This window comes from Panthera leo, chromosome D4 (assembly GCF_018350215.1).
Source record: "Panthera leo isolate Ple1 chromosome D4, P.leo_Ple1_pat1.1, whole genome shotgun sequence".
In the NCBI taxonomy this organism is placed as follows: Eukaryota; Metazoa; Chordata; class Mammalia; order Carnivora; family Felidae; genus Panthera; species Panthera leo.
The window spans coordinates 82,347,509-82,371,729 of record NC_056691.1 but is presented as its reverse complement, the minus strand read 5'-3'; the positions used below and the strand labels follow the sequence as shown (position 1 = coordinate 82,371,729).

Here is a 24,221-nt window from a genome sequence, read left to right as displayed (position 1 = left end):
CCCCGTGTCTAACTCACACTGCTGATGCTGTCCTTTAAGCTTTTTACAGAAAAAGCCCCCATTGTCACATTTTCCCTGAATCTTTCCCATCCGTGCCCTTTTGTCCATTTTTATGGCGCAGACATCTGATCCAGGGGGGATGTCACCTCCAGTAAGTAGGCAACAGGCCCAAAATGTTCATGTCTCCCTAAAGCTGCGATTCTTTCTGCTCTCCTACAACTAAATTCTGCCTCAGGCTACCCTTACATACAAATCTGGTTGCAAACTCTCTCTCGAATTTATTGGTCCCTCAGCAGACTTCTTCCTGGCAATACTGGGCCACAGCTCTAGGAGTGAATGCTAACAGCTCCAATGAGCATTTCCTCCAAGGAGCTCTAAGCTCCCTGGACACCAGTGTCACTCGCCTGGCATCGTGATCGGAGACCTCTTTACCATCAGGCCAAGTGGTGTCTCAGCCACACCAAGACCACGGGGCTCCTGTGGTAGGAACCAGGGTCAGGCTCATCCTATGGTTCTTTAAGCAACATCCCTGAGCTTCTAGCAGCGGCGGGCGTGGAGGTGGGGATATAGAGGGGGGCTCTGCACTGTGTCTGGGCAGTGTAGCCCGAAGTCCAGCAGGACCTCTGCCCTCTTTAGCTCCTGGTCATAGGGACACCAGTGAAGATTACTCAGCACCCAGGGAGTATGCCAGGCAGGGTGGGAGCATTGAGCAGGGGTGAGTGACTGCCACACAGAGGCCTGTGTTTAAGAGGAAGATAGTCCAGGGGTGCCTGGGTGGCTTAGTCGGTTGAGCATCTGACTTCGGCTCAGGTCATGATCTCACAGTTCGTGGGTTCAAGCCCTGTGTCGGGCTCTGTGCTGACAGCTCAGAGCCTGGAGCCTGCTTCGGATTCTGTGTCTCCCTCTCTCTCTCTGCTCCTCCCCTGCTCATGCTCTGTCTCTCTCTCTCCTTCAAAAATAAATAAAAACATTTTTAAAAATTAACAAAAAAAAAAAAAAAAAAAAGAGGAAAATAGTCCAGGTGCAAGGAACAAAACTGACAAACGCAAGGAAGCAAGTGGAAAAGGACATGCCCTGTGATCAGGAGAAATGCACTTAGAGCAGAAGGTACCTGTGGTGGGGGGGGGCGGGGGGAGAGGGTATGGGGAGGAATAAGGGACACAAAAGGACTCTGGAAAAGAAAGCTGAGCTCAGCTTAGGAAGGGTTTATCTGCCCAGCTAAGGAGCTAGGACCGTTTCTCTCCTCTCCCACATGGGACCCTGTGTCCATAACTCCCGAGCTGCTAAGTGTGCGATGTTGAGTGAAACGGGTGCCCTCTTGCCAGCGTGAGGCTTATAGTCTGGTGGAAGAAGTGAACATTAACCAGATCATCACGAAGTTTAACCCCTCTGCAGTCACAGTTCCTGAGTAGGTTAGTAGCATGATCTAACGTGCATTTTAGAAATCCTGAAGAGCCGGAGTAGACAGGAGGGGACATAGAATTCATTCTCCACCATGGTGAGCAGGCCTGTGCCAGGCAGTGATGGCAAATAGGGACAAACTTGAGACCTTTCCCTGGCAAACCAAGGAGGACTTGGGCAGTGTGATAGGTTCATGGGTAGCTGTGGACAGTGCCAGCTTAAGAAAGAAACATGGGGCGCCTGGGTGGCTTAGTCACTTGAACGTTCTACTTCAGCTCAGGTCATGATCTCACAGCTTATGGGTTCAGGCCCCTCATCAGGCTCTGTGCTGACAGCTCAGAGCCTGGAGCCTGCTATGGATTCTGTGTCTCCCTCTCTCTCTGCCTCTCCTTGCTCACGTGCGCACGCTCTCTCTCTCTCTCTCTCTCTCTCTCTCTCTCAAAAGTAAAGATTAAAAAAAAAATTGTTTTAGAAAGAAACAGATTTGGGGTAAAGTCTGGGTGGGATTATAATTGAGAGTTTTGGCCATTTTGAGTTTAAGGTGCTAAAGGGCCATCCAGATGGGGATTGAGACAGATACGGTTTTAGAGCGAAGGATGCCAAGCAACAGTATTATCAGGAGTCATCCGTGTATGGGTGACACTGCTCATGGATGAGATGGCCTGGAGAGGGACTTCACTGCCCTGCTGTGGTTCCCAGGATGGGAAGCAGAACTTGCAGGCCACAAGGATGGGATGTTAGGTGGGCCTTTGCTATCACTAGCCCATCTCAGCTGGTCAACAAGGAAGGTGTAGATACATGTCAGAGTAGCAAGTGTCATGAAAAGCTCTTTTTTCCTGAGGAACCACTATGCTTTTTGTCCTCGTGGACAATTGTAAAGTTTGTACATTTCCCTTCTTGCTTTTGCAGCCAGGAAACTCAGAGCTAATTTTGTAACTTTGTTTTAGGAACCATATGTACAGGACAGTGCATATCCAGATACTCTTTTCCTAAGTAAACACGTTTTATATATTTACGTATTCTTCAGCTCTGATTTTTTTCTTTGTTTCAGGTGCCGGTGTAGGCTGTCTCCAATCCTTTGTAAAATTAGGTGGGGTTTAACTGTATAAAAATAAGCACTCCCCCCACCCTAATTGGGGGGGGGGGGCATCCTGGCACCTTTTGTAGAATGTCTGCCCAATTGCTGAGCTAATATTGGCTAGACTGAAGCAGGAGGAACCCTTGGAATTTACAGCAACCAGACAGTAAATTTAACACTCACACAACTCATTAAAACAGGATAAAAGTGCAGCTTCAAACATCTCTGTGTTTGCCACCAAGTCTGTGAAGGGAGGAGTCCCTTTAATTCAGTTCAAGGTAGAAAAGTCTGATCTTTCAGAATTGAGGCTCCACCACTGGAATTAAAGACTTGTCTGAGTAGATGAGCACTCCAGATACCTTCAAAGAAGGATCGAGGTGTTGACTACAAGGATGGGCTGTGTCTTCCGCTTAGGGTGTTATTTTCTTCACTCATAAAGTGTAGTTTGGTTAAAGCGTACCTTCCTCATCAAACGTCATAAGCACACAGTTGACTGGATGGTAAATCTTATTTTTCATCATCCTCGCTTTTTAATATAAATAATCATTTTAGGGGCGCCTGGGTGGCTTCGTTGATTAAGCATCCAGCTCTTGGTTTTTGCTCAGGTGGCAATCTCAAGGTCGTGAGATCGAGCCTACCTCTGGCTCCGTGCTGAGCATGGAGTGTGCTTGGGATATTCGTTCTCTCTCCCTCATAAGCGTTTTCAAAGTAAATAAGTAAATATTTTAAATTTATAATTTGCTAATGGTTGAGAGCCCTGTGTAAATGGTTTCCAAACTGTGTTCCATGGCCGAGGCCTCAGGGACTGCAAAGGTACTGGGGTGAGAGAGGAGGCCCAGCAAGGAGAGCCCAGCCACCACCACCCCTGCCCCTTGCTTCCCAAAGAGCATCTGGGCAGTTTTACTATCAGGGCTCCATCTGTACAAGGTGCTACCCGAAGAAAGGATTCTCTTCAAAGTGAAGAGAAAAGCTTGGAAATTAATCGCTTTGGAAGGCACATCCCACTGGCTTGCTGTCGGGATATGACTGGCTCGTATGGAGGGGGCCAGGGGTGGGGTTCAGAAGCTCCGCCTCCCACCAGCTCTGGGACTTCGGGGGGGGGGGGGGGTGGCTTTTCCTCTCTGAAGCTGCCTCCTCTTCCACAGAATAGAATGCCTTCAATGACAGTAGCCACTTCGCCAGGTAAACGAGGATTAAATAAATTAGCAGATGGAGAAGTGCCGTCTAACTGAGTTTAAGAACTGACCGCCTTCACCCCGTGCCTCCAACCCTCCTCTCCCATCTCCATTTCTCAGGAGGAGCCAATCACCTTCTGTGAAGAAGCCTTTGTGTCCCATTATCGCTCGGGAGCCATGAGGCAGTTCCTGCAGAATGCCATCCAGCTACAGCTCTTCAAACAGGTACCGGCCCTCCTGAGGGTGGCCCGTGTCTGGACCCCCGATGGGGCTGTCTGCAGCTGTCGTGTTGGATGGACCGAGGCTCAGCCTGAAGGGGCTCAGCGTCTGGGGAGGGGGAGTGGGCGCAGAGGGTGGTCAGCGACCAGACAGACCCTTCACAAATGTGCCATTCGATTTCACAAGTTATCATAAACATGCAGCCGGTATTTTGAAAACTCACTTAAAAAAACAAAAGAAAACAAAAACCTCACGGTTCCAAAGGCCCTTTCCTGTCTTGGGAAACATAGCGGTTCTTTGGTTGTACCCTCAGGTGCCCAGCTGAATGGTTTTCCCTCTGTTTCTTTGCATAAGCTGTTACGCTTTTGTTCTTTCTTTATATAGTTTATCGATGGTAGACTGGATCTTCTCAATTCTGGCGAAGGTTTCAGTGACGTTTTTGAAGAGGAGATCAGCATGGGCGAGTATGCTGGTGAGAAAGCGTTTTATTTTCCTTTCCGTGCTGTGGGCCGTTATGTGGGACTAGAGTGTGCGTGGCAAGGAGTGACATTAGCTTCTTTTTCCCTTCAGTGGGGGTTAGGGAGAGACTGATTTCACCCTTGAAATGCTTGAGGAATCCCTCTTCATTTTCTGATACGACAGAGGTACCTTGGCCTGTCTGAGATCTTCTGTCCTGAGGTCACCTGCTTCCCCTGGGTGGCCAAAGTCTAGTTAAATGTAGTGGCCAGCCTGCTACAGCACAGAGCACTCAAGATGTCGAGTTAGAAGAGCTGGCTTCAAATCGGGGCCCCCACTTCCAGTAAAGTGGTGAGAACTTGGTCAGGCCATGTCCCCTCTTCAGCTGAAGCGTCCCCGTCTAAGCACCGAGGAGAACGCTGCCCACCTCACAGGAATCCTGTGGAGATTAACTCAGAGTCCATGAGGAAAGGCCCATGCAGCCATCAGGACAGGATGCTAGCACAGGTTCACTGCTAAGTGGGCATTTCTTTAAAAGGTGACAGTCATCACAGCGTGCCCGGTCGCCACAGACTATTAGACCTGGAGAGGTCGGCCTCTCCTCTTTCGGAGGAGGCATCTGAGGCCCAGAGAGGTGTTAGTGACTCTCCAATCCCGATCTGGCCTTCTTTCCGAGTCCCAAAGCCTTAGTCTTTGGCAGTGAAGCCAAAACCAAGTGCAAAATCATAATAATCATGCTGTCAGCCCCCTCACTGCTGGGTGTGTGTCTGGTCTGGACTGAGTTTATAATCCCAACTCCTAGAGTCGGGCAGAATCTCACCTATAAAACCCCGTTTACAGGCCTGACCAGCCTGTGCTGCACGGGGAGCGCAAGTCCCCAATAAACCGAGTCTGTGGACAGTGACAGCGGGTCACTGATAGACATTTCCAGAGCCCCATGGAGTAAGAACCGGAGGACCCGGTTTTGCCCTCAAGGAGCTTTTAGTGGTGGGAGAAAGAGATGCGTAACTAAAGACAGATACAGATTAAACCAGTGCAGGAAAAAAAGAGCAGAAATAGGCTCTTATGCGGTTAGACTAGGACTCCACTAATCCTCATGCTAACGTGAGAGCTTCACAAAGGAGACCGCACTCTCAGAGTTGAATGCGAATTCTGAGGACAAGACGGGGCTTTCTGTGTTATTAAACTAAGTCAAGTCATTCAGAGCTTCTAGAAAAGCTGTCCGGTGATAAGACCTCCTTATCCCCCCAGATAAAATGAGTAAGTTCCCCAACAGCGCCTCCCTTTCCTTTCCCTGTCACTGCCCCGGTGTGTCGGGGGCTGCGTGTGTGTCCAGCAGTGTGGGGACACGCAGCCCTGTGGTTCCTGCCCTGGGCTGGCTCACAGAACCTCAGAGAATGTGGACTTCTGAGTGGGTGTTGCCTGTTTTAGAGGGCTGGTCAGAGGACGGGGAGGGAGAGGCTTAGCGAGGAAATGACATCGGAGCCGGTCCTTGAGTGTACTCAGCACAGAGAGTGGGGAATGGCGGCTGCCAAGGGAACAGCATTGGTGAGGGAATGGAGAAAGCGGGGAATGGAAGTACGGGATGGAAAGGCTGAATGTGGGAGGGGCCCAGACGAGACTGGAGAAGAGAGTCAGGGCTGCTAAGGGGTTGCACCCGAACTCTATCCAGTAGGCAGTGGGGGAGGAGGATTTGGGTTGGCACTCAGGGCACTGATAGGATCAGATCTCAGTTTGAGAAAGAAAACTCACGGCAGCAACTCACGGCTGCCTCCTGCAGGGAGTAGAGCACGGGAGCCTCACGTGTTTCTCTAGATTTTGAACTTTCCAAGTCCTGCTCGCTGTAAGCAATTGGAGGAACTCCTGAGGGCACATAACATTAACCCGTTCTCTGATTCCTCTTTCCCCAGGCAGCGATAAACTCTACCATCAGTGGCTCTCCACAGTCCGGGTAAGTGTGCACCCCCTCAGAGCTATCCGGACCCCTCTGAGCCTCCTGGTAGCCCTCTGCCTCCCCTGCCACCCACAGGGTGGTCATCCCGCCTGGGGCCCTCCATTCTTTCGGCTGAAGATGCTTCTGTTTGTAAAGCCAGGCCATCGAGTGCCAGGTGGAGGCTTGCAGGAGGAGGCTGTCCGAAGCATCCTTCTGTGAGGGCAAGGAGAGCCAGGAGAAGCTTCCTCGTCTCAGGAAGCTGGCCCAGGAGTGTTGAGTGGATGTTGTCATCCTAGAGCGTTTTCTGGGGCGTCTCCTTCCAGACCAGCACGATTGGGACATTTTCATGGGAAAACCAAAAATGTGTCCCTCTTGCCACCCTGCAGTGTTTTTCACAGCAAAGGCTCCCAGGAGGGTGGAGAACAAATCACTGGGGGTTTTTTTTTGTTTTTTTTGTTTTTTATCCCTTTGCTGTGGTTATGAACAGTTTCTGGCCGTGTTAGAAGCCAGGTGCCTAGGTCTTCAGAAGCCACTAAAGAATTCAACTTCTCGCCTTTGCCCGGGTTTATCAGTGTGCATGTGCTGAAGGCTTCCTGTGAACCGGAGGCCATGCTGGGGACACAGTGGGGAGCAGAAAGACACAGGCCCTGCCCTGGGGAGCTTGCTGTCTTCTTGGGGAGGCACACGTAAACAGGCAACTGCAACATAATGTGATAAGTGTTCTTTTCTGCTTACGAGCCAAGCACACCACTGCCAAGTCAGGTCCCTTGGAAGTGGCTGCATTTGGCCGAGAGTAAGGAATTCCTCAGTGAAAGACCTCTTTTGTTCTTCTTGTATGGCCAAACACTGCACTTGGCAAATCACAGACCAGCAATAAGGACTTGCTGATTGATTGATAAAAGGAGTTTTAATATTCCAAAGGACCATTGAAATAGGATACTGAGTAATTTTGGAAAGCAGTATGGAATAAATGAGCAGGTCAAAATTTCATATTGTCCTATGACACAGAATGCTTTCTGGGTCAGACTGCAGTGTTTTTTAATTAAAGCTCAAAATTTCTAATACGGGCTGTTACCAAAAATTGTGCTAAGTGTTAATCCTAATAATTACATTACTGTATCTCATTCTTTTATATACCCACTTGATCCACTCTCTTTGTTCGAATCAGTTAGAATTATCTTTCCAAACCAGCACAAATCAGATTATGTGATACATTTGATTAAAAATCCTCTGGAGTGCCGGCTCCATATCCTGGCCCTTCGTGAGCTGACCTCATCTGGCCTCAGCCCCGCTGGTCATTCCTCCCATGATGCACTGACCACTTCCTAGGATCGCATGGCTTTTCAGCCTCTGCACTTTTTTTAATGTGCTCTTCCCTATCTCTCGAATGCCCTTACCCATCCTATCCCCCTGTGTGAACTCCTCATCATCCCTCATGGACCAGGCCAAATGCTTCATCCTCTTAACTCCTTCTCTGACCTTGCAGACCACGAGCTGCCTCCACGCGCCTTGCGCACACAGGTAGTGCGGCCCTCAGGACCTTCAGCTGCGGCTGTTTACCCTGGGGCACATACCCCCCCACCCCCCATACTGGAGGTCCTTGACGGCTTAGGCCAGCCTTCCCATGACTCCGTATCCTGCAAGGCTAACACAGGTGCCTCTGCAGTGAGGGCTCACAAAATACCTAGAGCCTGTGCACTACGTATCCATCCCTTGGCCTCCTTTGTGTCCTGGGAAAGCCATCTTTCCTCCTCTTCTCCCCGCTCTCCCAGAGAACCTAAACCAAGAAATTGGTATGTCGGATGTGTACGAGAGCCATGATTAATGTTGATGGCTACTCATTCTTTCCTTTTCTCAAGATATCAATGTTAAGGGAGGCAGCCTGCCAGAGTGATTCAAACTAACAACACAGAAAACCAAGGTGAGGAAAGGAAGGTACATGATTCCGGGTAGCCAAATAAACTAGAATTTCTTGAGAAGTCATAGATTGCTATGGGGAAACCTTGCCTCAGAGAGCCTGGGAAGAGCTTTTCTTCCAGCCAGCAGACTGGTGCCAACCAAAATACTGGGCCCCCCTGCGCCTAGTTATCAGTGTCTGTATCCGCACCCTGCTCTCCCAGAACCACCCATCGTGATCCTACCATGGCCGTAACTACTTGCCCAGGACCAGTTACCATCTAGGCCTGTTTCTCTAATTAAATTACACGCTCTTGGAATGCTGCTTAACTTGTTTAAAGGGAAGAGGTTTCTGTTGGTGTTGGCCTACTGTTCTCTTCAGTCCAAGTTGCCAATTGATGTTTTTATTATAGAAAGGAAGCGGAGCCATTCTGAATACCGTAAAAACAAAGGCGAACCCAGCTATGAAGACTGTCTATAAGTTTGTGAGTACGGGTCTTACACTCAGGATCCAAACAGATCTGTTCCTTAGCATGACAAAACCCTTAAATACACCTGACCCTGCCTTGCAGAGGTGAATCAGGGGCTGGCTGTATCCTAAAGCTTCCGAGGCTCTTAGAATTATGTAGTGTTGATATTTTGTGACCAGGTCGGTGATGTTTTTCATTGAAACTGTTTGTGCTCACAGTTGCTGCCCTCAAGAAATGGGAAGCTACTGGTTTTAGCTTGTACTAAAATAGAGACTGGGTGGCTTAAGATGCTGGCTGTTCTGTGCCGGTGTCCCTGGGACCTGGAGGCGTGGTCTGCGGAGCGTTCTGGTAAAACCTTTCCTGTGGGTATCCCCATTATCACGTCAAAATAAAGCAGCTCCTTTGCTGGTTACTGAAGACTGTTCACGGTGGGACACACTCCCTGATTTTTGTCCCAAATTCTTCATCATCTCTCTCACCACTGCCCTATAGGACGTGCATTGTTTGTGAAACCCATGCCCACAAGCAGAGAGAAAATAGGAGAACACGTCAGTTCCCGATCCGATGTGCCATCTTTTACAAGCCTCAAGTATTTTTTTTTTTTTTTCTCATGGTTTCTCTTGCTTGCTAATTTGACTGTGAGCCACTTAACTGGGGTGGTTTTGTTTTATTTCCATTTTTAATTTTGTTAGTCCTTTCCGTGCTTAAACTGCAGTTATTTTAACCGGGCGGGTGGCCTGCCAAGAGAACCACACAGGTCTAAAACGACAGAAAATAAAAGCCAGGGTGTGTGCCGAAATGAGATTTAAGGAACGGCACTAGGGGCACCCAGCAATGTGTCTGCTCAGGCCATTCAGCCCCGACAGAAAATTGGTCCTGAGGCCCTGCCCTGGTGAAATGTAATAGACATTCAGATTCTGGCAGCCTCAAAAGCTGCTGCTCGACACTTACTGGTGGCTATCACCGGGCTGCTGAGATAAATAATCATAGAGAGCAGATGAAGGGCTTTGGAAGGGGGGGAAAAAATCAGTGCCATCAAAATGCAGAAAATAAAATCTCCGTAGCCTCTTTAAGGGATTTTTTTTTTTTAACCTCTTAACATTGTATTTGTTTTCATAGCCATTATGTTTTCGACTTGATGATCCCATTTTTCCTTCCTTTTTCTAGTAATCAGAGAAGGTGATTCACGACGGATTGAAATCAAGCATAGTCCCTGCTGGAAACAGAGAGGGAATCTTAACTTAAATTAATTTTTCATGCAGGCAAAAGATCATGCAAAAATGGGAATAAAAGAGGTGAAAAACCGCTTGAAGCAAAAGGTACTTGAAGTTCTTATTCAAAATGTATAAGCACCGTGTATGAAATGCGTGGCCACAAAAAAGTATGATGTGATCAATAGAGGGCTGTTTGATACAGTGTTGTTAGCACACTTCAAAATGCATTACCAGCTGTCCGGGAGTTTTCACACTGTTATAAATATTCACAGACAAAAAACTGTCTTCAAATAACATTAAGACTGGCTTAAACCCACAAAGGCAAGCAAGTTCAGAGTCCCCACTGCCAGTCTGCCCCTTGCCCACCCCACCAGGCCTGGGGTTCACCGGGCTGTATCGAAATTGGCTCAGCGCCACCCCCACCCCCCGCCCCCCATCTGGGCACCACAGCCGACCTCTGCCCTGGGGCTGCTTATGACCAAAACCCAGAAGCATCTCCAGGGAAATGACTGCCATGATCCCAGCAGGCACCTGGCCACCATGCAGACATAGGGCACAAAGGGTGGGTTTCTGGAGGACTCCGCGGGCTCTCCTCACGGTGGTGGGTTCACCAAGAGGAGCCCAGCAGTTCCCATTTCAGACTCTTGGGAGACAGGGAGAGGACTTTGATTATCTTCCTGGACCATCAGTAAAATGGTATGAAACCTACAGCTGCACGCTGGCCCAGAGTCCCCTGCCTGATTCTCTAGCCTTGTACAGGGAGGTGAACAGAGCAGAGGGTATTTTTATATTATGATGAATGTCATCAGTATTACTGTTGTCACCCTTCAGTCACCACTTCCTAAGGATGGTCCGTGCTGGGGGCTTTTACATTTAAGCCTTAGAACAGCCCCGGGGTGGGGTATTATTCCTATTTTGTGTGTAAAGAGACTAGACTGTGGTTTGGAGGTGAAGGAATTTGCCCAAGGACACACTGCTGGAGCCTACAGAAATGGGATCAGGTTCCAGACCCGTCCATTTCTAGCATCCATGCTCTTACGACAACAGCATTTCTTACTGCCCGTCTAAAACAAGTGTTTGCTTTTCCAAAAGATGTTTGGGAGCACTTGACTTCATTATCCCACACCCCCCAGTGTGCAACTCGAACAAGGGCCTTTGTCTATCTTGGCAGTTTTTAAAAAATTGAAAGCAGTTTTAATTTTATGAAGTCAGAAAGGACCTCTCATTAACTTGCAATGGTCAAAGGAATTGATTCCTTTCTTTTAATTGCAAAATAATTTGTTCTGACTAAGCATTTAAATTCCTAGTTTCAGCTGAGAGTGAATTTTTAACGGCCAAGATTCAAGTCCCGAAATAAAACTCCTGTCATGTAAATCCAGATAGACCTTAACTGTGGTCTGTTGCACCCTGCCAGAGGCCGGCAGGTGGAATTCTTGGATGTTAAGTCCTATACATACTTTTTTATCTCCTACCCCAGCCGCGTGTAACTGAGTGGGATAAAATACAGAGTGACAGGGAGGGGGGAGTTCTCTCACCAAATTTTCCCTCCTTGATGACCTGATCTCGGCTCAGCTGGTGTTAGAATACTACTGGAAGTAAGTAAAGAAAGGGGTCCCTCCTCAGGCGGAGGACAGATGTTCCTTATTGGTCGGATCTGCTCTCTGCAGGCCATCGCCTCCCTCCTGGTACACGGAAGCGCTGGGCCTTCCGAAAATCCCCTTTTTATGATACGTAACATTTCTGCAAATAACCGGTTCCGCTCCGGTTTTGTGATGTTGTTGTTCAAAGGTTCACTTAAACAATCCAGATCGCGCTCCTTCCACGCCGCCCCCCCCCGCCTTCCTCTCCTTGATAGTATCTAAAGCAGATTTTTCCCTCCCCTTCTCCTCTTCCCCCTGCCAGTCTTTTCAAGAATAGCTTCAGGAGATAATGTTCTATAGAAAGTGTCAGTACATTTCAGGTGACACAAATGGTGAAGGCATTTTATAGAAATGTGGCTTGTCACCATCGGACTGTTGACAGATCTATTAGTGCACCTTTTTCAATTTTCACTTTTCCCCCCTTCGGTCTTACAGATTTCTACAGGCTTGATATTTTGCAGTTGTTCTTGGAAGAGCTATTTTGTAATTGAAACTCTAGCATTGTTCAGTGCAGACAGGACTTGGTCTTCAGTGATGTGCTCTCCTGCTCCCTTTCTTGAGCTAATTTAGGATTTGGCTTCATCTGACCTCTCTCACTGCGGCAGAAAATATTTCCTTGGCTTTTTTTTTGTTCCCCTCCCCCCCCCACCCCCCACCCCCCACCCCCCTTCACACAGCAACATATCCGTGTGGCTCCCCAGATGCGTCTAATACAGACATCTCAAGTTTGGTTTCTGCTATGAAATTGAGGCAGTTCCCAACAAAGATCCAATTTTCAAATGTACTGGGTTGCCACCTGGCCTCCTCTAACTCTGCATAGTGATGGTGACCTCGCAGATATAATCAAGAACCCAATCTTGCCCTCTGTGCTCCCGCCTTGGGTTTGAATTGCAAATAGAAAATGTGGGGCCGACCTGCGGAGAGGTCACCATGGTGTGTGGAGGGTCCATCTCTAATATGACTGCACAGGGCCCCTTTTCCATCCCTTGTTCATTTGTGCAGCAGATTTTCAAAGCATCTGAAAGAGGAGCTTTCACGGTATCCGTGTGACCATTGGCAAATAATTGTTAATAGATACTATAGTGTGGCTTTATTCCGTACCTGCTCTGCTTCAGCCCAACAACAAAAAAAAAAAAAAGAAGAAGAAGAAGAAGAAGAAGGATGGATAATAGCATGTTTCTCTGGATAAATGCAGCAAGGTGGTCAAGTTCTTCTGTAGCTTGGCCTTCTTTGAAGTCAAGCTCAAAATTAGGAAGAAGAAGAAATGGCCAAGATGCTTGCCGGCTGTCGCTTTCTAAACAGAGAGTGTAGTGCTTTCCTCCAGAGCATCTCCCCCCCCCACCAGACCTGGCCTCCAGAAGAACGCCGCCGTGTGGCTGGGTTTGTGACTGTCAACAGATTGCACTCCTACAGCGTCACACGAGGGTGGCATGGGAGTGCTGTTTGGAAAACAGTGGCCACACACACGCTCCTTCTCACCTGCAAGGAGCATTAAGATATTCACATCAGAATGTCATTTTGTCATCTCCTGGGAAACCCCTGAAGAATTACCTTTTTTCTTCCATATTAGAGTGACTGAATCGAATGGGCCCATTTCACAGCCCTTTTTAAAGTTTTAAATCTTTGATCTTGGAGACACAAATCGAGCTTGTTGATAAAGAGCTTTTGATGGAAAGGAGCAAATTCACAGCTGGGTTAGCGAAGCCTCGAGTTTCTGGCCAAACATCTCCTGGTGTACTGAAGGGAGTAAGCGCGTGTGGGGCAGGCAGATCTAGGTAGACTCGCGTAGAACAGACATTTTCACACCTTATCACACAACTGTCAGCTCCCTGTCTCCAACACATTAAAATAACGGTGCAGCCTCATTCACAGAAATTTCCAACTTTGGATATTGTTTCGATATCAATATCCATATTTTAATTTTCATTTGCTGCGGCGTGAGGTAGACTGGAAAAGAAGGGCGCTGCACGAATCTGAACTTGGAGACCAGTAATCTGAGTCGCAGATATTAAGGGCTCAGCCTCACACCCGCCTTTAAACCTCTGACGCCACGGGGTGGTAGTTGAGCTCCTGAGGTAGATAAGCCGGTTGTGTAAGATATTAACTGTGTGGCCTTGAGTAAGTTACTAGACCTCTCCGAACCTAGTTCTTTCTCATCTATAACTAGGAGAAGGATCCATTTTTACTGGATTGTTGTAAGGATTAGAAGAGGTAATGCCTTGCAACAGCAACACTTAGTAGCCACTCATTAAGTGGGAATTTTCATCCTATTCGTTTCCTCATGTCCCACATCAGAGCAGCCGATCTGCCCAGACACCCACGTGTACATATACCCTGAGAGCATGGCTGACATGGGGTCACCGTCCTTTTGGTCATCCACACAGCCACCAGAGCAATTTTTCTAGGCCACAGCTCTGAGTCACTCTCTTGATTAAAACCTTTCAGACTTTTCAAACCTTCCTCCACCTCAGCCAGGGGGTTCTTGAAATGCCCCAGCCACTGGGTCACCTGCCCTTCCTTAACAGGGCTGTGCTCTCTACATGCCCCTGGGCCAGGAAGTCTCTAGCTACATCTCTGCCTCATGAAGTCCTGTCCTCAGGTCCTTCTGGGTCCAGCCCCCTCCCTAGCTTGTACCCAAGGCCACTCAGCGCCCCCCGCCTCCCCTAGGTTTCTGCCTTCTGCCTTCTCAGAGGTACTCTGTCCAGTGACTGTACATGTCCCTTACTCTTCTGGTACTCTGTCCGGTGACTGTACATGTCCCTGCCTCTTCCATGGACAGGTGGAGGTTAGACCCTAGTCATGCTTTTTGATTCCAGCAAACCCTTAGGGAAGGTGATGGGAATTGAATTATTTTCTGACTCCTTGGCTTTACCAAGAGATGGGAACTGGTAGGGCCCCCAGGGCTCCTGGTAAGAGATTCGCCACCGTGTCGTGGCCTCCGATCTACAGCTGTGTCTAGTGCCTCCCTCCCCTGTGACCCTTCGGGAAGGAAGGAACAGATTTACCCTTCCTGTCAGCTTCTTGGTTTTGCTTTTTCAAAATGACATTTCCATAGTCTTTTTTTTCCCCTTCTGTTTACAAACAAACAAACAACAACAACAAAAACATGTTTATTGGAGACAATTCAACAAATCAGACAAGCAAAAAGAAAATGACCTTGTTTTATAACCTGCATTTTCACTTACTATATTCTGAGCATTTCCCAGACCACTAAAGGTCTCTCCCTTCCGCTCGTCCTTGTTTTGCGTGGCTGCGGAAAATTTTATCTGATGGGCATATATACATTAGTCAGTCCCTTTGTTGGATACTTAAGTTAGTTCCAGTTTCTCCTAGGCAGGTATTCTCATAAGTAAAACGTTGCAGGAATTCTTAATTGTTTCATTAGGATAAATTTCTAGGAATGTAGTTAATGGGCCAGAGGGCATGCACGTCTTTTAAGGTTTTGATATAAATTGCCAATTTGTATTCCCTCCAGAAGGGTTTGGGAGTGCCTATTTTCCCAAACCCTTTGCTGACAGCTTCTCAGTTCTTAGACCACAATTTCTTTAATCACAGGATCTCTATTATGTGTGAGATCTCTGCCGGTAGGTACAACAAAGTTGGCCGCATTTCTTTCTTTACCAGGGCTCCTCCCAGCTCTGCTCTCCCTGGGAGGAAGCAGTGAGGTGTCCTTCCCCAGCGGCAGGAAAGAGTGAAGAAGTTAGTAAGTTAGCGGGGCAAGCCACGGGACTGTGAGAAGTCTTACGCACTTCAGGATCTTCTAACTGAGGAAAATTAACGTGCAGCATTGTTTTTTGATACACAGCACATTTGTATATTGGACACATTTGCTTTCCAAATGTTCAATTCGATTTACAAAGATTTGTTAGAGAGCATGTACTACTATATATTGCAGGCTCTGGGGCAGAGAACCCAAACCCCAAGGAAGGCAGGCAGTCTTTAGGGAAAGAGACCGTGCAAAGAGACCGTGAGGCACGGCAGCATAAGGTCAGTGTTAACAGTAGGGATTTCCAGGGATCACACCTCACGGTCTCTTGAGCACCTCCTCAGCTCAGGATGTCTTCATGCATGCTGCTGTTAGGAGTTGATGTCAGTCTAAGTGCCAGAAATCCTGTAGTTCTTGGTTCCTCCACTTTCTAGCTTGTGTGGCTTTGGGTGAGTTGCCCTCTTTAAGCCTTGTTTCCTCACCTATAAAAGAGCCATCATCCTGTTTACCTCATGGTTGCTGTGGAAACTAAGTACGATGGTGAAGGTCAAGGGTCTGGAAAAGTGCCTGCCAATAGTGGGCGCTCAACACAACGAAGGGAGCTCCTCTTAGATAGCGCTCTTTCCATCCCCCCCCCCCCCCCCCCCCCCCCCCCCCCGGGGATACAGATCGAAGGTTCCGTTTGCACGGGAATGTAACATTTTTCAAGCTCCCTTGTGTTCTGTCTCCTTTAATTCATTCTTCCCGTAGCTTTGAAGTTCACCAGGCGGGTGGTGGTCTCCCCGTTGTACAAATGAATAGGTACAAAAAGGTTGGAAAGATCAGCTAGTTGGTGGTAAAAACAAAACTAGAAGACAGTGCTTACTTACAAGCTTAAACTAAGACACTTTGCCCCAAACCACCACATACATTTTTTAAAAAGGCTATCATCTTATAATTTTATTACTGTGAATATTTTCTTACCATGTAACCTTACTGCTTCTTACAGCCAGTCACTCACACACACGCACAATATTTTTCCTGAACTAAAAGTGGATTTATTTTTTCTTTCTCTCTCTCTCTTTTTTTTTTTTTTACTCTTTGGCTTTACCCAACCTTTGTGTCTGTCTTCTCAGTAACCCCACCTGGATCCAGAATGCCCCCTTTGCCCTTTGTTACTTTCTGGTGCAGATGGAGCCCCTCCCCCTCTTTGTTCCACTTGACCTGAGCACCTTAGGGCAGCCCCTTTCCAAAAGAGCCCTTTCTAATTGGCTGTCGGCAGCCTCTCATCACGCAGCCTCAGCCAAGCTAAGACTTGGGGGCCACTTAATGCAAGCCCTTCCTGTGAAACCAAGAGGCCATCACCTCCCTGTGTTGTCACCAAGCAGGACCAGAGTCTGCAGCTGAGTGTGTGGGGTTGCATATAGATAGGTAGATCCCTGGAGTTTATTATAATAAAGTCTATACCTTATTATTAGTAAGTACTCCATTATTATTAAGTGCTGTACGTAGGACATTACTGAGTAATAATGTTCTAGACGCACTTGTGTTGCTTTATCTCCTTTACTCCTCCTAGCTACCATATCCCCATTTTACAGATGAGGAGATTGAGGCTCACAAATGTTATGTGTGTTTCTTCCTTAATGCATTATTATCCGAGAGAGGACCACTTTGTTCCATTGGCCACCATTCTCTTTATTTGGCTAGGTTAAAAGCAACCAGTTGTCAAGTCTTTTGTGTGCAGAATTTAATGAGTACTAAAGGCGTGTGTCTTGACCGAAATATGTCTTTGTTTTAGCAATGAAAAGAATTGGAAATTTCCTTTATTATTTCATTCTTTAAAAAAAAAAATTTTTTTTTTAGTGTTTATTTATTTTTGAGAGAGCGAGAGACAGAGTATGAGCGGGTGAGGGGCAGAGAGAGAGGGAGACACAGAATCCGAAGCAGGATCCAGGCTCCAAGCTGTCAGCACAGAGCCTGATGCGGGGCTCGAACTCACAAGCTGTGAGATCATGACCTGAGCGAAGTTGGATACCCAACCAACTGAACCACCCAGGAGCCCTTCCTTTATTATTTCATTCCGACTGGGAGTTATTTTTACTTGGTAAAAAAAAATTATTATCATTTAAATGGGGTTTTAAAAATGTTTTTATTTGTACCTTTATTCTCTGCCTTGTTCCAATGAGAATCTAAGCAACGTTCATGACTTGAGTAAAACACGTGGTCCATAGAGCACAAGTGGGCACCATCATCCTCCCAAAGAACCAAAGGAACCATTCCCTGCCTTTTGCACAGTGGGGTTTTTCTTTTCTTTATACTTTGACTTCATTCACCAGAAGTCCAAATTCAGTGTAAATTTCTGAATTTAAAAATATTACTTTTTGGTTCCTTAAGTGTTCTCCAAGTCATAAAATCCTAACTCAGACCTGGGTCTCATCATTCTTTGCCAGAAAGATAAAGGCTAAGAAAGATAGAGCATAAACACCTCATTCTCACAGACAGTAACATCATCAGGAAGCAAGTGTGGAGAAAGTGTCCACACTCACAAATAACAAAGTATGCAAATTAAAACAACAATGAGGTCTAATTTTGCACCTCTTAAATTAGCAATACATTTTTTTAAATGATAAGGCTAACAAGTACCATGAAGCTGATAACTCATCCATTGTCAGTAGTTGGTGTAAATTGGAGGCAATTTGGTAGAATGAATAAAAAGGCTTAGAATGTTTATATCTTTTGACTTAGTAATTTTATTCCTAGGGATTTCTATAAAAGAAATAATCAAAAGAAAGAAAAACTGCAATGTTTATCACTATGGTGTTTAGAAAGACACACACACACACACACACACACACACACACACGGAATAGCCTAAATGCCCAGTAACAGTAGAGTGGGTTATTAAGTTATTATATAGCCACTCAATGAAATATTATGCATCTATTAAAATTATCATTAAAATGACTAGTACTGTGGAAATGCTTATAATATAGTAGGAGAAAATAGAATGTAAAATTATGCATGAGCTGTGATTGCAAGTAATTTTTAAATGTCTGCATGTGGACAAAGTGAATATGTAAAAATGGAAATAGCTGTGCAAGGTAATAGAACAAAAAGACTTTCCCCCCACTGTTACGAATTGTTACCTGGTTTTTGTAATTTAACGTGTATGATTTGGGTTTCTCTAATCCTTAAAAGTCAAAGAGCCTAGTTAGCCTTCTGCTTCCTCCATCGCCCGGAGGAGAACGGGCTCTGAACATCCCAGAGGGTGTGTTCCGGGGCAGGCCCCTTGGCCATGGGCCTGGAGGGAGCATCTGCACACAGCAGGTGCCGCGACCCCAACGCCAACCTCCACTGGCTTCTCTCTGCAGGACATCACCGAGAATGGCTGTGCCCCCACCATGGAAGAGCAGCCGCCAAAGACTGTGCCGTCCCCACTGGTGGAGACCAAGGACCCTAAGCTCCGAGAAGACCGGAGGCCAATCACTGTCCACTTCGGACAGGTATGTACCCTGCCCTTTGGTTTTTTAGCAGAAGCTATATATAGCACCTGCAGCAGACCGGCTTTCCACTGCCGCTCTCGTTGGCAAAACAACTCCGTGGAGTTTTGCACACCTTTGAACGTTTATTTGGTTACAAGCGTGTTTTGAAGGTGAACTCTCAAAAATTTTGAGACAGCGTGGCTCTGCTCGTAAACTAGCTCAACTCTTGAATGAAGTCATTAAATGCAGCTACCGCCTCCCCCACTCCAAGGCACTCCGTTTAAGGTGCCTCCGTTAGCTAAGCATCTCATTAGAACACTTTAGCATCCCAGGCCCTTCTTTGCACCTTCAAATAAAAGGCAACAAGCGAAGTCTTAAAAAAAAAAAATCAATTAGGAGTTCTTTATTAATGTACTTCCTGAAAATCAATATCGGGAGTGGTGCTTCTCAGAGTAAACACCCACGCTACTATTCTAGAGATCCGATTCTTTCACCAACTATTTTTGATGACCTGAGCATTTGAAAAATTGTCTTATTTGCTTGATTTTTTTCCCCCTTAAGTAAAACATTGTATTCTGTAGAAAAACGGAATTTTTAAACCTATTTCCAAGCGGTGGCTATATTTTAGTTGAAATGGATTGTGCACTCTCCCTTATTTCTCTCGAATTGACTCTCCTGATGAGCAAAAGTCATAATTATTTGGTTTGTGAAAAATGGCTGTCAGCAAGATGTGACTGTAACAAGAATTCGCAAGGTTATGTATTTTTAAATCGCTTGACTCTTTAGCCATTTATCAGATGGAGCATAATTAAAATAGCCTCTTTTATTTTATCTTAAATATGATTGCTTTTTCGTCACATAAAGGATCTAGATACATTTTTAAATGCCCTGTTTTTAACAGACATTTATTTATCAAGGGCCTACTGTGTACCGGCATTGAGCTATTTAGGAATGAAGAGAATTAATGAAATGGTTGCTTTGGGTTATTATTGTAAGGGGTGAGTTTGTTGACACATAAGAATCTTCCTCTGTAATCAGTATTTTCAGATGATACGTTCATATGTCGTGAAGTTGCGGGGGGTTCACCCCTTTTCCTGATTTTACACTTAAAAGGGACGTGATAAAAATGGAAATGTAGTACAAGAAAGAGGCATTCTTGGGGGCAGTGCTCCCTTGGTTGAATGCTTATCTTCAGATTGTGTTTGTTGCTTTTGCACCCTCAAGAGCGGCCTCCTCCGGGGCTCAGGCCCTGCTGGAGACATCTGCACCCCATTTCCCTGGCGGTGTTTGCTGAAAGCACAGCCCCCATTGTAGCCAGCGTGGCATTCTAGAGCCAGCTTCCTGCTTTCCTTTGTCCTCATTCCTGCACACACTAACCTTCCCATGAAAAGAGCCCCTCGCTGGAGTTTGAAGCCCATTACAGAGAAAGAGGGGGCGGGGGAGAGGGATTTCATGGTGTTAAACATTCCATTTTCGAAACACAAAAAAGGAGGCCCTATTTGAAATGGAGAAAAACCTTCTTTCCATTTCAGCAAGAAGTAGAGACGCTTTAATGTCATTCCCAGCTAAATGCAGAATAAGAGTATGTGTGCGGGTGGGGGATAAACAATTAAAAAAGCCACCCCAAACTCTGTTGAAATAAGAACTGTCTGTGCCTTCACAGGTCTGTAAACTGGAGAGGATGAAAGTGGCTTTTTCTCCCCGTTTGTCACTTCCCTCACGTGGCTGCCAGCATTATGCAAGTGTACAGGAAGGCAGGATTTTTTTTTTCTTAATGCATGCATGCGGATTAAGGTCAAGCCCCAAGTATCAGCCATGCAGCGGGCTCTCCCTTACAGCTGCAGCCACAGAGCCTACCCGCAGCCGCGAGATGCCTTAATTGAGACGTGCTGTCAAAGTGACAAACACATTTGCATACAGTCTACACTCTATTTATTTTCTCTGGAAAGGTCTACAGTCTGCTGTTGGTTGAACATTCTTAATCAGTTTGCTGTAAGTGAACTGCCAGCCAGCTCACTGCTGCCGGCCGCTTCTTCATTAGGTGACAGATTAGCTGCGGGGGGGATGGGCCGGGGAAACCGCAGACCCCTTTCTTTTAACTCTTTCCAGCTTTACCCCTCACCCCCCCAGGCTGGGGTGTCCTTCGGTGCTTTTCCAGGCACACCGGTTTGGTGGGCCGCTGACCCAAACCCGCGGTGTTTCTAGAGCGCCTACTACTGGCAAGCAGGAATTTTAGGGACTTTCTATTCTCAAAGAACAGGCTTTTGAGTTCCACTTCAAAAATTTTGGCCACACCCTCCTACCATCTGTGCTATTCTTGTACTTGCTGTTTTTCTTTAAATAGGCTCAGACCTGACGTCGGTACCAGCTTTAGCCTCGTCCTAAGTAATGACGTTGACAGAATCACAGGTCTGACGTCTCAGTCCAGTTTTTTTCTCTAAGGCATATCGAAAAAATCTCGTTAAGTGTCCGTCCATATGTCACCTGAAATACTCCTGTGACCCCAACAGTACACATTCTGTTTTTGGAAAATGTGTCATCTGTGCCCTCGCCCTTTGAGGAAGGGATCATTAGGCACATTTCAAGGATCCGGCACTAAAGCCCGGGGACCCAGGGGGACCTGGCCGGGGCCACAGTGCCAGCACCTAGGACAGTCCACCTGCAAAGCCCACTCCGGCTCCCTCACCAGGCAGGGATTTCAGCTGTTTGATGTGTCTCTTAAAGCGAATGTGTCCCAGCGAAAGAATTTGAACTAGCCAGACAGTACAGGCGAACCTCAGAAAGAGTTGGCCTTGGCTGTGCGTTTCTGTGGATCTCATTCTTTAAGGACGCTTAGCTTTCCATCTGGGCCAGAGACTGTTGAGACGGTTATCACATTCGAGGAGTACGTGTGGCCAGCCAGGGGAGGTCGGTGGGGACACTGCGGGGGGAGGGGGGTGGTTGTGCCCGGGAGCTGGCAGAGGGAGGCCTTCGAGGAGCCGGGCGGGGCCAGAGCCGACTCTGCCGGTGGGGAGAGGAGGTGCTCTCTGCCTCTTTGCCTCCCTGCAGCTTCCTCCTCTGAGGCTCTGACCATCCCTCCATTTATTTATGCATCTATCTGTTCATCCGTGTCTTGAGACCTACCATGTACAAAAAACAATAATAAGTCCTTGTGGGGCGTAATGAGGGAGACAGACTAGCAAATGGACAGTCCACCCCTGAGTGATGAGCACCGATGTGGGGTGAGCTTGGGGCACTCTCAGAGCCCCCAGAGGCAACCCCTTCCCCCTGAGGACCGTTCCCCACAGTCCCAAGTTGGGCCCTATAATTAAAAAATGTTTTGTCAACAAACTGACCTCACAAAGGATTCGATTGTTTCCTAAAGCAGACGCACGTATGGCCGCTTGTGTTGATGGTTCCAGACAAGAGCGAAGTAAATGGATCCTCAGTTAGCCCCTGCATCCTGATCACGTGTGCTTTCTCTTAAAGAGTTCAAAAACCTCAGGGGCGCCTGGGTGGCTCAGTCGGTTGGGCGTCCGACTTCGGCTCAGGTCGCGATCTTGCGGTCCGTGGGTTCGAGCCCCGCGTCGGGCTCTGGGCTGACGTCTCAGAGCCTGGAGCCTGTTTCCGATTCTGTGTCTCCCTCTCTCTCTGCCCCTCCCCCGTTCATGCTCTGTCTCTCTCTGTCTCAAAAATAAATAAAAAAACGGTAAAAAAAATTAAAAAAAAAAAAAAACAACCTCAAAGAACTTGACAATGCCCGTTCCTACCTTGGAAAGTATTTAGGTTTAGAGAGGCTTTAAATACCTCTTTCTTCCCCTCCCAAGTTCGGAATAGTTGAGAAATAAGGCCCAGGAGGAGATAGTCAAATGAGACAAGAATGCCAGCTTTTTTACTGATAAGGCTGAAAGGAGAATACTGTTTTAGACCTGAGGCCAGATGGGCTTGCTAAAACTTCACTTCAGAATTAAAAAGACCGAGCTACCCCACACAGGAGAAGGGGGACAGTTGCAGGCAGCGCCTGCGCCTGCGACTGGCTGCTCTGCAGGAGGGAGGTGCCAGGGTGCAGGGAGCGAAGCGCATGGGCAGTTCTTCTCCCACGCCCCCGCCCCTGGGGAAGCACTCCTCCCCCCTGGCAGGGGTGCAGAGAGAAGCTAAGGGGTCCCCCCCCCCCAGCTTTTCTCTCCTGGGAGGGGGAATGGACATTCCCTCCTCTCCGTGGCAGTGGAGGGGTGAAGAAGCCGCGTCCTCCGCTCACCCTTCAGCCAGAACACCTTGCCTTGACCCCTTCTTTGGAGAAGTCCTCAAAGGTAGCACCACCCTGGAAACTGCTTTGCTCCCTGTGTCTAATAAGGTGGACAGGCCGCTAGGTGCTCTCACCTCTGTGCTGGTAAGGAAGAAAAGCACAACACCCGTTGTACAAATGAGGAAAGGGGCTCAGGAGACGCGTGCTTGAGTAGCTGATTCACACCGCGCAGCCAACGGCACCTCTGTTTCTCGGCCCCCACCCTGGCTGGTGGGACCCGACTGGCCGCACGAGCCTAGTGACTGGGTTCTAGTCCTGCTTACGTGCTGGCCACGCTATGCGTCTCAGAAGTAGGACAGCACCCCCCACCCCACCAGCAAAAACATCATGGTAAACCCCCTCCAGGGCCCCATTCGTGTGTTTCCTCCAGATGATTGGTCCTGCAAACTACATGATCGCCTGCCTTCCAACCTGGAGATCCCCAAAAGCGCATCGAAAGGTGCTCTGCTCTCCCACTTGAGCAGAGGCTTCTAAACCTCTTTAACATAAAGTTTGAAAAGCCGGCTAAACCGAAGCCCAAACTAGGCACTAGCGTGTCTTCCAGAGATCTGGGACAGAGTGGTTTGGATACACCCCCGGGAGCAAATCTTGGAATATGGTTGCCTGCTCGTCTGTGCATATGGAGAGCTCTTGCTTGACAAGCATGAGCTGGGCCATTTAGTGCCAGTCTCGCACTAGGCTGGAAAAGCTGCCCAGCCCGTGACTGCCTTCTCAGCACTGTTGGCTCTGAGTGCCCTGAGAAACCCCTTCTGCCCCATTGAGCTTGGAAGTCACCCGAGATTCCTTTCAAGTTAGCCATTGCCTCCCAACCACCTCCCACAGACGTTCCCGTAATCCCCGGGCACCTCAAACCACAAGCCTGCAGTCTGAACACACACATTCCCCGCCAAACTCACTCCTCGACCTCCGTCTCCACCTCAGTGAATGGCCGCTCTCTCTCCAGAAGCCTGGGTCCACTCACGCCCTCCTCAGAGCCTCTCCCTTCCGCCTCCCGGACACTGCTCAGTCCCTCTCCTCTCCATGGCCTCCATCACAGCTTTGGTTCAAGCTGTGTCATCACTCAGATGGACTGGCCCACCGTCTCCTGACTGGCGTCTGGCCTCCAGACTTACCCCCGACTACATACCCCACATGGCCTCTCAGGGTCCACTTGAAGCGTGTACAAGTGGCCTTGTCACCTCCCTGCTCCTCCCCACCCCCAAACATTCCCCCTTCCTCCTTGGCTTAGCACACAAGGCCCCTCATGGTCTACCTGTCTGCCCTCACAGCAGGACCCTTTTGTAAATC

The 24,221-nt window shown here is 47.8% G+C and overlaps 1 protein-coding gene across 5 annotated transcripts in view; it reads left to right on the top strand.

The window, feature by feature from the left end:
• The window catches only part of DENND1A (DENN domain containing 1A), a 508,975-nt gene that overhangs the window by 437,825 nt on the left and 46,929 nt on the right, over positions 1-24,221 (top strand). For all 5 annotated transcript variants that reach the window (XM_042912620.1, XM_042912618.1, XM_042912619.1 and 2 more), the window contains 6 exons: positions 3,775-3,879; positions 4,258-4,345; positions 6,240-6,280; positions 8,572-8,643; positions 9,891-9,947; positions 18,539-18,670. In XM_042912620.1, coding sequence (XP_042768554.1) covers positions 3,775-3,879; positions 4,258-4,345; positions 6,240-6,280; positions 8,572-8,643; positions 9,891-9,947; positions 18,539-18,670 — 495 coding nt within the window. The remainder of the gene's footprint in view (positions 1-3,774; positions 3,880-4,257; positions 4,346-6,239; positions 6,281-8,571; positions 8,644-9,890; positions 9,948-18,538; positions 18,671-24,221) is intronic.